The sequence below is a fragment of the Corvus cornix genome, chromosome 8 (assembly GCF_000738735.6).
Source record: "Corvus cornix cornix isolate S_Up_H32 chromosome 8, ASM73873v5, whole genome shotgun sequence".
Taxonomy (NCBI): Eukaryota; Metazoa; Chordata; class Aves; order Passeriformes; family Corvidae; genus Corvus; species Corvus cornix.
The window spans coordinates 18,219,395-18,233,976 of record NC_046338.1 but is presented as its reverse complement, the minus strand read 5'-3'; the positions used below and the strand labels follow the sequence as shown (position 1 = coordinate 18,233,976).

Here is a 14,582-nt window from a genome sequence, read left to right as displayed (position 1 = left end):
TGAAAATATAATACAAAGCAGAAAACCTTTTATTTACCATTTGAGCATACCAGTAAAAATATTGCAAAGGGAGTCAACCAAATTAATGGAAAAGCACAATTGTTAATGCATTGTAAACCCTCTCACACGTATCTCAGAGGAATAATAGTTCTTTATCCCTTTGCTATGGTCAGAATATTAGAAATTGTGAAGTCAAAGGCCAATTTCTTAATCGAATGGCATTTTGAGAGCTATTTTATTTACAAATCCTGTGCAGTTTAGAACCAAAGCTGAAATAAGTCTCCATCTTCTGGGGAAGCAAGATGGCATTCTGCTAAATGCTAGAATTTTATCATTTGAAGGGGAAAAAAGGCAAAAAGAAAGCAGCCAGTGAGACCTACGAATATAAAAGCATTTGAGATCTCAGAAGGAGCTTAAATCAATGCACTGCCACAGTTACAGCACAGATGAAAGAGCCTGCTGTCTCAACTGCCAGGAAACTACTTAGAAACTCTCACTTTGATTTTTTTTTTTGGTAGTCCGTTACATTACCACTAAATGCAATATACGGAGACATCACTGCTTTGATGTTGTACAGCTACAACAAATGGAAACTAATATGGTAGAACAGTCAAGCTATGTAATTTGCATTTGTATATACAAATATATACCCATCAATCTTCTTACTTCTAGACCGCTTATCACTGCCACCCATCTGCCTCCTTACTGATGCTTCTGTTTTCATAAAAGTGACAATTATTTTACACCCATGTCCTGAAGAGAGATACATATATTTCAGAGGGGTGTAAAAATTAAAATTTTCTCCAAGCTATTGTCTCCCAGAACAAATTCTTCACTTGCAAAGGGTTCTAAGAGTACTTTGAAACAATTTCAAATTGGAGCACAACAGCTGCCAGAGCTTACAGGATTTTTGTTCACACAGATCTTGTCACACTAAGAATACTTACTCTCTTCTTGAAAAACAACACATTATTGAACAGGCTAGATTCTCTGACCTGCTCCAGTCTATACTCATCTAGCAGTATGTGAGATTATACACAATAGCTCTTGTTAGGTGAAAGTAGTGTAGGGAAAAGTACACAAGCATGTCTAGATCTGCATCTCCTCTGTGGCCTCTGCTGGAATCCCAGTTATTGATGGAATAGAAATAATGCAGATAGGTACTAGGATTCATTTTTGGCACCATCTTCCCCATCATCACCTGTCCAGCTGGGATTTTGCCATATAATAATGAGTTTGTGTAAAAACTGAAGGTCGTGGGGCAAGAGAGAGTGCACAGCCTGAAGAGGACTTCACTGTTTCCTCTTCTAGTGTTACTGAAAAACATTTCTCCTCTACAAGATCTCCCAAAGGGAAAATGCAGGGATAGCACTGAGCAGGAGTTACTATACTGGGTGATCTGACTGGAAATGCCTCAGGCACTTTGTCCACATTCTGCATGGATGGCACAGGTCTTCCACACAGTCCCTCAGGACAGGCCAAAGTTTGGACAGGAACCAGATCCATTTTTGTAGAGTGGAACAAAAATTAAATTTAATGTCTGGGTATTTTTCCCATTGCTTCTAGAACACAGACTGTGGACAAAACTGAAAGGTCTTACACAGACAGAGCTCTCAATAAACAGTGCAGGGGATTTACCTCAGTAAGCACTTCAGAAACTGGCATCTCTTTGTTGTGTAGTGATTCTGCTAACAGCAAAGGCGTCTACAATGGTTTGTGGCTGACGTGGAAGTACTTGTCACCAGTAATGAACTTTTTCTTCAAAATACGTGAATTAAAAGTTTCAGATTCGTGTGAATGTTTAATAACAATCTTTTTACCTGGAAAAATAATTTTAGACAATAATGATCTCTTTACAATTTACTCCAGTTCCTCAAGTAAGACTTGTAATGTCTCTAGATCCTGGGACTAAGTTAGACTCAGTTTTTACGTTTATTTAGTAACAGAGCAGACTGGCCATTTCTTACAAAAGACATCAGCAGGGACCTTTGCATGCCTCTCCCATCATTGCAGTTTGCAGAATCGTTTTACTTAGAGCCTTAACCTGTGGTTCCTTTCGCATCACCATTCCCCAGTGAGGTAATTTGGTGTGTGTTTACCAACAGCAAAGCAGGCATTGTGTCCCTTAGTATCTTCAGACGTGTCTGTAAAGATTAGAATTGTAACTTACAGTTGCAACTTATGCTGAGCAGTTTTAGATTTCAGAATACTGAGAGCACATTATAATTGATCATACATTGCACGTTCGCCTACATCTCTCTTTTGGGATATAAGGGGCAATCACTGGAGTCTGGATCTGTGAGAAAAGGAGGGAGATCCAATGTTAAAATTTAAATTGTAGCAGTTCTACTACTGGGACAGAGCCAGGCAATGCAGTAAAACCAAGCTTGTGCAAACTTATCTCCCTGCATATTAGTGCAATGTGAATACACGTTACCTTCCTAAACAGGAAAAATGTAGCACTTTCCACTTCTAGTCCAAGTTCTAGTCCAATGCTAGAGACCAACACAAGCAAGACAGCAGGACAGCACTTGTCAGCAGTACAGCTGACAGCTTCATTGTGTCCTGGACTCTGTCCCAATAGGATGCTCCACAGGGCCAGTCTCTCATCTTCCACAGAAGATGCTTTCTACCTAAATGTTTCAGGTGAAAGGCTGGGTCAGTGAACAGCTGAATGTTAATTTACTCATTAAACAGATCCACTTGGATTATTTAGGATTAAGGGATATTAAACAGGTGCCATTCCTGCTGTGCAAAGTCCCGGCACTGCTGCTTGCCAGAACCTGGGCTGATAAACCACACAAGCAGCGGATCCAGGCGCTCTCTGTTTCATGCACTCATCCATAAGCAGCCTCTGTTGGCCATGGGATACAGGGCACTGCTCTGGCACAACACGGCAGAGGTGTGTTCTCACTTGTGAAGTTTCAGTGCTGTTCAGGTTTTTGCTTCAGGGTCTAAAGGGAAGCACATTCTGCTGTGCTTGGTGGGTACCAGCCTGATGCTGAGGAGAGGGGCTGAGCGGGCAGGGCTGGTTGCAGTTCTGGCTGCTGCTCCATTGGTGTGTGAGGCACAGACAGCAGTCCTTACACAGCACTTCTTGCCTTTATCTCCTCTTGAGGGGGTTTAATAAGACATTAAAGGAGAGGTGGTAGCTTGAGGGGGCTTGGGCTCAGCATTGAGCTTTGCAAGGGAGGCAAGTGCCTGTTCCCAGTGCAAGCAGGAGCAAAGTGGGGGCATTAATGAGGTGTGGAGATGGGTCGGTTCAGTTCTTCTGTGATTTTTCCGGATGCCTGAGTTTGAGTCTCACCTGGTCTATTGCCCTGCCACTTCTCTTGTGCTGAAAAGAGTCATTTAAACTGGTGATTCAGAGGCAGCCAGGTATGATGCTAAAAACCTCTCTCTGTGGTGTAGAAATTGTCATGGCTGATGGGTCATGGTGACCTTTTATCCTGACTTTGTTCACCACCTTTTAAAATGCAGCAAAGGCTTCTACACTGATTGATGGAAGATACTGTAAGCCTAAAATACACATCTCGCTATCTGATATGTGCAACATAAGAAATTTTAAAGCTCAGAATTTTGGAATTTGCCAAAAAAATGGCAAAACAATTTCAGTTGGTTTTGTATGTGTTAATGCTTGAAGCTGTCTTGTTCTAGGAAAGGCCCATAAACATAAGCACTTGCTTTTATCGCAGTGAAATCAGTGAAAGGCATGTTTGGCTAATTATCCACACCATTGGGCGCCACAGTCATAAGGTTTCTACAGAAGAGGAGGATTGTTTGAGATCACTTCTTGGTTTAAGCCTTTCCATTTCATGTAACATTTTTTCTTTGGTGCAGAAATTTATATTTTTCTTAAAAATTGCACTTTGCCTTCAGTTCTGGAACTTTTTTGGCTTTCCAGGGAAGGCAAATAGTGCACTGCTTATAGAATCACATGGATCAAATAGTTAGCTCTTAGTGTGTTATTGTCTTCCACACATTTTTATATTATTGCAGTTCATAACACTGCACCACAAGCTGGAAAACAGTGAAAGCCTCTTTATTTATAAGGTTATTACAGGTATCCTCCAGTGTATCTCATGTGTATACATCCTGTCAAAATATTTCAGGATTTTGACAAAAGTGTCTGAACTTGTTTCAAGTGACATGACACGGCTTTTAACTGGTTTTTTTTTACAGTTTTAGTATCTTTAAGAGTAGATCATAAAAGTGTTACCCATACACAAAAAAAACCCAGAGAATTCCTTGCTGTACAAAAAGGTTTAAATAAGCATCAGTGGAGTTTTGCAGTTAAATAACCTGTATGGGAAATTATTATGATGCTCTCTATAATTGCTCTCAAAAAAAAAAAAAAATCTTGAAGCCTGTGGAAGGTGTAACAGACCTAATTAATACCCACACTGTTTCTCCAGAGAAAAGTATTTTTTTGTAATGTAAATGCACTGCATAGAAAATGTTATTGTGCTTGTTTTATAGCTTGCCCTTATTTTTTTTCTTATTCAGCTGTAGTATATGGTATTTCCCAATGTGATGTGGAACTGTCTTCAGGACTGCAAGTTGTATTGTCATTTCTGAAATTTGGAAAACAAGAATATATTTCCTGTGCTTTTTAAGTGTTGATGTCAATTATGATCTAAAGTGTGTTTCTACATCCAGGAAGTGTGGATGTGTTTGTGCATGGCTGTGTGCACCAGTTCGAGTTCTAAAGTAGGTGGCTATTTCATTGTTGTGTTCACTATGTGTGCATGGAGTCCAGGTATCATCAAGAACATTCCTTTCAGCTTTTACAATGAAAGCTGAATCAGAGGCTGAAAACACTGACACATCTGGAATTTCAGAGCATTTCCAGGGACTGATAATTAATGGCACTCAATCAACCCTGTACCTCATCACTGATGGCTGATTAGAGTTTAGCTAATGAGAAGGTATTCAGAGAACAGTCAGGGATTTTTTATTCAGTTGTCATTTTGGTTGGGGATCTCTGTGGGTTTAAGCCTGAGCTGATATCCCCGACATGCCCTAGAAGAACCCATGCAAATGGTCAGACTATTTTCTGCTGTTATTAGTTTTGTGTTACACATTAAGCTCTGCAGGTCAGAGATCACTGCTTTATATGTTTATAAAGCTATATTGCTGTCTGTGTTCTATAGTATCTAAAAGACAGTGGCCTGGCCTCCCAATTGCACTGAATGGCAGAAGGGGATTGTTCCGTGCCTGGCAATGCTCACCCATAATAACAGGTCAGCTTAATGAGTGCTGTTTGCTGAGACACATCCACTGGATTCAGATTCATCTCAGGGCTGTCCAGTGGAATGGAAAGAGGCAATGGGCACAAACTGAAACACAGGAAGTTCCATTTAAATATAAGAAAAAAGCTGCAAGGGAGATGGAACACTGAACCGGGTTCCCCAGAGAGGTGTAGTCTCTGTTTTTGGAGCTATTCAAATCCTGACTGAATACAGTCTTGGGTAGCTTCCTGTAGCTGACCCTTCTCTGAGCTGGAGGTTGGACAACAAAATATGCTTTCCAGTCTCAGCAAGTCTGTGGTTTTGTGATTTGCTGGGCTAGGACATAACTGGCTATGCCTGAACAGAGCAGGCTGGGGGATAGCACTGAGTGTCTGCAGGCAAAGGGCTGAGCACAGGTGGTAGCTGGTTTGCCAGTGTGCTGGCGTGCTCAGCATCAGCTCCCCAGCAGGCACACCTGGGGCTGGGCTTGCAGGTTTATCTCTGAACTGCCCTCAGGTCTGGTCCAAGGGCTGCTGCTGGTGTTACTCATGAGCCCTTTCTTTCCTAAACTGCAGTGGTGGTATCATGACATAGGATTAAGCAGACGATAATCCTGAAATCTTGTAGGTCTTTCCCAGTGGAGGTGCAGGAAGGGTCACCTGAAAATCAGTAAATCCAAAGAGCTTGCTAATTCTGTATGCTTCTCTGCCAGGATGGTGCTGATAACTGACTTAACATTTTGTAGGTGTGCAGTGCGATCCAAAATCAAGATTTCACTGTTATTGATGACTACTGCACTGGACTGCGAGCTCTTCTTTACCTGAAAAGCATTGAGGAACTTGAAGACTGGAATGGACAGAGTCCTGCAACCATGTGCCATCAGAAAGGCAAACCAGTACCTAGAATTGCCGATCTGATGGGAAAGGTACGTTGTTTTATTGCCATTCCTGTATAATAACACCATGTCTTGGTTTTGAATGTAATTCCATAATCATTGTATGCAGTTTCTGCTACTTACCTTGATTAATCACTGCTGCTGTCACAATTAGTCACCAAGTCATCTTCCTTCTGAATATTAACAAATATGTAGGCAGCTTAAGAAGACAAACTTGAAATGACTTGCTATGGGCTAACATTTTTCCTATAAATACGATCTCTTCACGTGATTCATAATAGCATGTCTTTAAAAAAAGTATAGGATGTAAAATTACAAATGCATTAGAACAAGTTTTGGAACTGCTTGTTTTAATGAAACTCAACTCGCTTCAGATTGATCCCAATATTGTGCCAGAAGTTCCTGGGTGTTCCAGCCAGGGTGCAGCATTCAAGAGACATGCAAAAACCCCCTTGCACTGACTCCAACCAGCTGAGACAGGTAGTCACAGACCAGGTGCTAGTTGGAACACTAGATCAGGTAGGAGTGGTCCTTCAATCACCATACCTGAGCATCTCATGGTCTTTCATGTGTGCTGATGCCCAAACCTGCAAGATAGGGGAGTTCCAGGTGAGGACACCAGACAATTTAATAAATTCTGCAAGCTCATTTAAACCTAGAAAGTCTGTGATGAAATAGGAATGGAAATGATGGTCAGCATGAAATCCTAACCTCTGGACTGTCTTTCCTCTCTGCTCTAGTAGTTCCCTGCTACAAAAGCATTTTTGGAGGTTTTTGACAGATGCAATGGGTTGCAGCTGCCCCAGTCCTGCTCATCCCTCCACCAGGGCACCTGCTGATCCGTGCTGAGAAGCAGGGAGGTGTAACTGGCTTCCTGCTGATGCCCAGCTGCCTCCTGCTCTAAGCAAAATACCTGCACAGCAGGGAAGCCAAGCTTTTGTTTCTGGTTACTAGAGGGGATCACTTTGAAGACTGATTTCAGTTATACATCATGCCTATTGATTATCCTTCCAAAAATCTGATGTACGACTGTTGAAAATGTTGTAAAAAGTAAAGAATTACAAAAGAATAGGATTTGGAATGTCAAACGCCTCCAAATCTCTGCTTATCATTGCTGATGACTGGAATTGGATTTAGCAGGAGATTAGAGACTCCTATATTGTTGTTGTTCTCTGTGGAGCTTTGAAAATTATAACATTACCTTCAAGGAGGAAAGACAATCCTATTCCTAAAGCTCTGGATAATACACTGCTTAAAAATAAACCAAGATATAAGCAGTTTCATTTTCATCTACTTATGTTAAGCAGTTAAACCAGGCTCAAAGGGTTATATCTAAACTTCTTTCCTTTAACACCTGTGGAAACCTACACAGCATTTCCAAGTCATGTTACAGATTTGTTGTAATTCTTTAAAGCTGCACTTGGTGTTCTTTGTATTACCTTTGTATTTTACTGAGCAGACAACCATTGACAAAGATGTTTCTCATGTCCTTTTGAATAAGGAAAAGAAATTGTAATTCTTAGTCTTTTTTGCTTGTCACTACATCAATAATTAACTTTAAAAAGGTTGCGTGAAAATATGCTTTAAGGAAGCATTTAATAATTCAAAGGAATCTTGACTTGAAACAGGTCACATGAAAAAGAATAAAAACAAAGCCCTATGTAATCTTGTCTGGCTGGCTCTGTTAGACATTTAAAAGACATACAGAATATAATTGTGTATTTGTATTAGCACTGAATTACATCATTGTAACATTGCTACTAAATAATAGGATTTAAAGTTAAGCAGGATGCATCGTTGATGAGCTGTTGATACATTCTAGGCATAAGCTCAGGATGGCTGTTTGTCCAGGAATGAACAAGGGAAAAGGAAGAAAAATAATATAACTCTGGTAACTGGAAATACTATGATAAATGATCCTACTAGGGGCAATCAAATACAAAGACTTGATATCATTAATATTTATAATATCATAATTAGCAAGACTGTGCCTAAGCAGTGTTATTAGTGTAACTAATTATGTTATCATAAACTAAGTTTGCAGTATTGTAGGAATCAGTATTCTTACTTTCATAAATTATTATCAATATTGGATTTCATGTACTTGTGCCTGGTAAATTTAGTTAAGTACTGTAGTTTCATCTCAATTCAAACACAAATATCTAACTTGCATGGCAGCAAGTCATAACACCCATTTGTGATTCTCTTTCTAAAATGAATTCACTGAAAAGCACGTCCTTACTCTTTATTTGGAACAGAGAAAATAACCTATTGCTATGTCCCCATTGATAAAATAATGTGTGGGAATGTGTATGTTATATATGAAGTAAAATGTGACAGCCAAAATCCTGCCTCTTAGAAACATACAAGGAGCTGTCCCAATTTGTATTGGTATATACTATGAGATGAAATGCAGTTTCTTCAGTAAGACCTTGTGAGAAGCTAAACAGCAAATACATGTGAACATTTGCATTTTAAAGAACAAAAAAATGAATTTGCTGATTTTGATGTGTTGTGGGTTTGGTGCAGTAAATTTAAAAATATACAGGAATCATCCCCCTTTTTGTTACAAGATTACTATTATTTCCAAATAGAATCACAGGGATCAGAAGTTCAGACATTTGACATTTTAAAAATAAGGAACTGAAGCAGAATTATTTTCCCCAGCATGAAGAACCACTTGCTTTCTGATTTTATACAAATTCATTGAGCCTCCACCAGTTGTAAATACAGTATGGATTTAGGAGCCATTCTGTTCCTGGATAAGTATGTTCTCAATGGTATCTGTTTTGATTCACAGTGCAGTATTGAATGTTAATGTCCATAGTTTTATATAATGGTGGACTATTCTTTTTCTAATTCATTTTCTGTCCTGGTTTCCACATCAAACAGATGCTGAGTGCAGAGTGTTGCCACAGGAGAGTGACACAGTGGAGTTTTGTCATGAAATATTGTAGTATTTGATGACCGGAGTAAACGAAAAGATAGATACTTTCTTCTAAATGGTACACCTGACCTCAAACTGAAGCTGTCTTGCCATGCAGTCACCAGATAAATGATGAACTGAGCAGTTATCACTGTCAGGTGTTACATTTATCACAAAAATTTCCTTCCTAAACAGAGAGAATACTGAAAGTACTGTGCTAAATAGTGTAATATAACAAGCAGTTAAATAGCAAACATAAAATTCTTTGGCTGAAAAAGAGATTCATGTTGATTAGTATCTGTTCATCCTCCTGCATTAATGAAACTAATACTTCTGATAATTTATAGCCCTTGAAATATCAGAAGCATCACAGCACTGGAAAATATTTTGGAAACTTGAGTGCTCTTTTTCTGTTTTTCACTGTTGCAGAATGTATTTATTTTTGTATGTAGACCCTAAATTTATCATCTTTGAGCCAGTGGTATTTATTTTCTGATAGTCTTTTCAGTAGCTTTTTCCTTTTGCGAACATAGAGGTTGCTGCTGGAGCCATTGTCCAGGATGTGACCTGTGGTACTACACTGCCTGTAACAGGAGTGAGATTTCCACTTAGAAATGCCAGCCTCATTGGTTTCCAGTCACTGAATGATACAGTTTTCCATAGTTCACCAACTGTATTCATTTTTTCCTGTGGCTGTAACCGTATCCATAACAGCTCCAAAGAGACTCCTAGCACAGATGCTGTGTCAGACTCACAAACGTGGCCAAAGCCAGAGTTCTGGGCTTCCTTCCTCATTGCTTTTCAGATGGCTTATTTAGTTGGGGTTTGGGGTTTTTTTTCTGTGGGAGGACCTGACACTTGAAACCTTGGCACAGATGACTGTCATTAATATCAACTGTGAATCACCTTTGCATGGAATAAAACTTGTCAGCTTGTCTCAGGTTTAATCTTGGTGTGCAAATCTTGATGCTGAGATGAGAGAATGGCAAGCTAATGATGACACCACACTGCTTCTCACTGACTCCTTCAGGGAAGAACTTTTGTAAAAGCACACTTACCTCAGAATGAATTTAGGACTGAGATCAAGTGCATGCTGCAGTCAGGAAGACAGTTGAAATGTAGTGCACACTCTTACAACCCAAAGTTATTAGGGTGACTGCATCGATGAGAGTAAGGGCGTAGTTGGTCTCCTTACAATACAAAATTAACAGAATTATGTTTTAAAATAATGTTCACAAGTTTCTCAGGAAGATACATGACCAGGAGCGATAAAGAGAACTCTGTTCTCACTAGGTATCTGAATGAGGTGTAGTATTCCCCAGAGATGCAATCTGATCTCCCGTGTGTCTCACTGTCTCACCTTGTCTGTTTGTTACAGGACTCTCTTACTAGTTGCTCACTGATCTTAATCCAGATAGCTGAAGTGATTATGTCCCAGAAATGCACTGATGTCAGCTGGTTATCACAGAAGTGGTACAGTATGTCTCTGTAAAAACTTCCATTAATGGCAGCTGTAAAAATCACACTTAAGGCAGTGGCTGCTATACATACCAGGTAGCTAAACAAAAATATGGCCTGGTATTCAGTTGGTAGGTGTGGGTTTATAGGAAGAGAGAAATACATATGGATGTTTCATACTTCGCTTTCAGCACCAGGAGTTATGCAAAAGTGACATTTGTTTGATCATGTCTAAATGATAAAAAATTTAAAATAACAACAACTAATCATTTAAGCATCTTGATTCCAGAAATATACAAAACCCCAAACAAACTGTGGACAGTTCTCAACTATTAAGGTTGTGCTGTACTAAAAATGTTAAAATTTTATCTAGTAAAAACACATTTTATAGACAGGGGCTTTATTCCTCAGACAGATGAGAGAGAATGATGCTGTACATGCACAATGTATGACTTCAGTGAAATTTCATCATCTTAAACTTCACAACCTTCTGATTTTCTTCTCTGAATGGACTTCCCATTGGAACAGACAAAAATACTCATTTCCTTCAAGTATCTGTAGGTACTAAAAGCTGAGTCTTCTGAACAGTATAAACTTGCTAAATTCTAATTGTACCGCAGTGAAATCTAAATAGTCTTTTGTATGGCAGAGAAAAAACCTTGCTATACCAACCAGATTTCAAAAAAAATATTAAATTAACTCTTACATTAAATAAATAAATGGGAACTCACAGCTCTGCAAGAACAATGTTGCTTCATAAAGTTTTTTGTCTGCCTTCAGATTCTTCAAGACCTCTGACTGCCATCACTGAACAGAGGTTTTCACCCTTCAGAAGTGCTCCTTGTTCTTTGGGAAAGCTAATTTGTCCAGTGTGGTAAAGAACTGTCCCCTTGTTTCCAGCACTACATTAAAAAAGGCAGAAAAAATGGTATTTGCGGCTGGAAATATGGACTGTTTCATCATATGTTGATATAAAGATTGCAATAAAATAATTAATATTGGTGAAGAAACCCTTTTTCCCATATTGCTATCACCAGTTCTGAAAAAAAGTCAGAGGGAAAAAGAATTAGTTTTAAGCTGTGCTGGACTGACCCTGGCTGAATGCAGGTACCCACCAAAGCCACTCTCTCACTCTCCTCTGCAGCTGGACAGGGAAGAGAAAATATAACCAAAGGCTCATGGGTTGAGGTAAGGACTGGGAGAGATCCCTCACCAAATACCATCATGGGCAAAACAGACTCGATTTGGGGATATTAATTGAATTTATTACCAATCAAAATCAAGGCAGGATAATGAGAAGTCAAACAAATCTTAAAAACACCTTTTCCCTCACTTCTCCCTCCCTTCCAGGCTCTCCTTCCTCCCCACAAGTGGTGCAGGGAGACAGGGAATGGGGGTTTTGGTCAGTTCATCACATGTTGTTTCTCCTTAGGGAAAGGAGTCCTTCCACTGATCACTGGATCAGTGCAGGATCCCTCCCATGGAAGACAATTTTCCCCAAACTTTTCCAACGTGCGTCCTCCCTATGAGCTACAGTTCTTCATGAACAGCAGTTCCATGGGGTGCAGCCCTTCAAGACTAGGCTGCTCCAGTGTGGGTCTCCCACAGGTTCATAGATCCTATGAGGAAACCTGCTCCAGCTTGAGCTCCTCTCTCTGCAGGTCTGGAGGCCAGGAGCCTCTTCCAGCATGGGCTTCCTACAGGTTCACAGCCCTCTCTCAGGCATCCACCTGCTCCAATGTGGGTCTCCTCCATGGGCTGCGGGTGGATCTGTGCATCCCTATAGACTTCCATGGGCTGCAGGGGCACAGCTGCCTCACTATGGTCTGCACCAGGGACTGCAGGGGAATCTCAGCTCTGGTGCTTGGAGCACCTCCTCCCCCTCTTTCTTCACTGATGTTGGGGTCTGCAGTTGTTCCTCTCACATATTCCCACTTGTCTCTTCTCTGAGTGCAATTACTTCTGTGCAATAACTTCTCTTTCCTTTTTAAATGTGTAATCACAGAGGCATTACTGTAATTCCTGATTGGCTTGGTCATGGCCAGCTGCAGGTCCATCACCCTATCAGACATGGGGGAACCTTCCAACAGCTTCTCACAGAAACCTTTCCTGTAGCTCCCCCTGCTACCAAAACCTGGCTTTGCAAACCCAACAGAGCTGTTTGATCCTCTTTCCCATTAGCTAAAACTTGGACATGAAATGGCTTTCAGCCAGACAAAGCCTTTTAAGTATAAGCCAGTATTGATCAAGGAACCTCTAAGTTTAGGATATTATGGGAACTGTACATCAGCACGCTCAGGAACTCTTGTCACAGATGCTTGTTGGGTTGCCCAAAAATAAGGCTCTGCCAAAATACGTCTACACTGTTATCTTCAGGCAGATGAGGAAATAAGCCCTTTCCTTCTGCTCCCCACTTAGTCTTTCAGCTCCTCACCAGATGATGAAAGGTCTCCACAGGCATTGCTCCAGGTGAGAGTCTGATGGTTCTCTGTGGAGTATCACCAGCAGTGTATCACCAGCAGTGTTTTGGGGAGCACCAGCAGAGCAGACTCTGCACCCCACTGCACAAGTCATATTTACCACGTTTGCAGCCATTGCTGAACCTCCCAGCCTTTCAAGCTGAGTTTAATCATGAGTCTGACCAATTTGTGGAAAAAAAAAGGACCGCTTTAAACCCTTTTTTTTTCCCTAATTGTTCTATTATGGAAGTTTATGTTGTGTTTACCTGCAGTGCTGTTTCTCACAGAGAGAGCAGGCTACGTAAAATGTACCTTCCCTAACGGTGAAGCCATTTGCAGTAGAAATGTATAAAACAAAAGGAACTAGGATTATTAAATTGTATTTAAAGTAGTTTAATCTTTGTGGGGTTTATATGTACTGTATGCTAAATTTGCTTCGAGCATGGAATTTAAAGTTTCACAGATGCATAGGCAGTAAATGTGGCTATTAAGAAACCATGTATTCATGTTAACTCCTTGGCTGTGGCAGTTTTAGTGCATTCACTGCTGGCTATGGACATCAAGCCAGGAAAATCCAACTCCTGATGCAAAAGGATTTTTAAAAAAAAAATCCAGGCACTGCCAAAAATACATAATTCTTTTTTGTACTCTGCAGTTTGTTTTACTTAGGGAAACGGCCTGGTCATACCCTGCAGCATGCATTCATTACAGTGATCTTTGACTGGCAGATGCAGAGTAATAAGATGCATATTTTAGTGCTTATTATAATACCCTGTCCAAAAACAACTTGACAAATTTGTGATTTCGACAGTATCTCATTTTGCTGGCTGCAGTGCTCTGTGATTGCCTGGTCCACGTGGCTTCCAGATTATGCATACCACCAATACTGCTCATTAAAATGGCCACAGTTCACCAGTTTCGGTAGCTTGGAACGAACTTGGAATGAATTATTATACAACAAAGAGGCTGCTGTCATGCAGAACAAAAGACAAGCAAAAGAGAGCTTCGGCTTAATGAGGCTAAGTGAGTGTCTCCCCTGCATCACCAGCTACTTGACGGCCTTTGAGCATGGATTTTTTTCTCCACAGGCCAAAACCTTTGGTCTATTATTTTGTGTTTATGCACCTTGAGGCTAATATACATTTTAATATGCTGCACATGGAGAAAAAAATCAGCCATTAGATTAGAACATGTGCACTCCCTGTTAAGTTAATGACAGCCGAACATAGAGATAAATTTAGGTTTTCATATTTAATTATAGCACAGTGCAGTACGTTTAGCAAGGATAAATTGCACTATTATTATGCTTCATTTTTTTTGACATCTTTTCATATTAACCATGCACACTTACCCCCACTTCCTCCCCAGTGTCACACATAATGTCTCTGTGCATCATTCTTCTCTAACACCATTAATTTTTTATTCTGTACAGTTGTATATGTATTGTTGTATTTGTTACTTAGGGTTGGCTTTCTAGTTGGATAAAACCATTCAAAACAGCCCTTGTGTTAGGTGATCTACATAGGCAGTAGAGACAGAAAAGACATAAAAAGAACTGGCTTGTGTGGCCAGAAATGGCTCCTCATTCTGCTCCCAGAGCAGGGTTCCCAGCC

The 14,582-nt window shown here is 40.2% G+C and overlaps 1 protein-coding gene across 5 annotated transcripts in view; it reads left to right on the top strand.

Moving 5' to 3' along the window:
- The window catches only part of DPYD (dihydropyrimidine dehydrogenase), a 354,140-nt gene that overhangs the window by 299,703 nt on the left and 39,855 nt on the right, over positions 1–14,582 (top strand). For all 5 annotated transcript variants that reach the window (XM_039555944.1, XM_039555945.1, XM_039555946.1 and 2 more), the window contains one exon: positions 5,977–6,156. In XM_039555944.1, the coding sequence (XP_039411878.1) occupies positions 5,977–6,156 (180 nt within the window). The remainder of the gene's footprint in view (positions 1–5,976; positions 6,157–14,582) is intronic.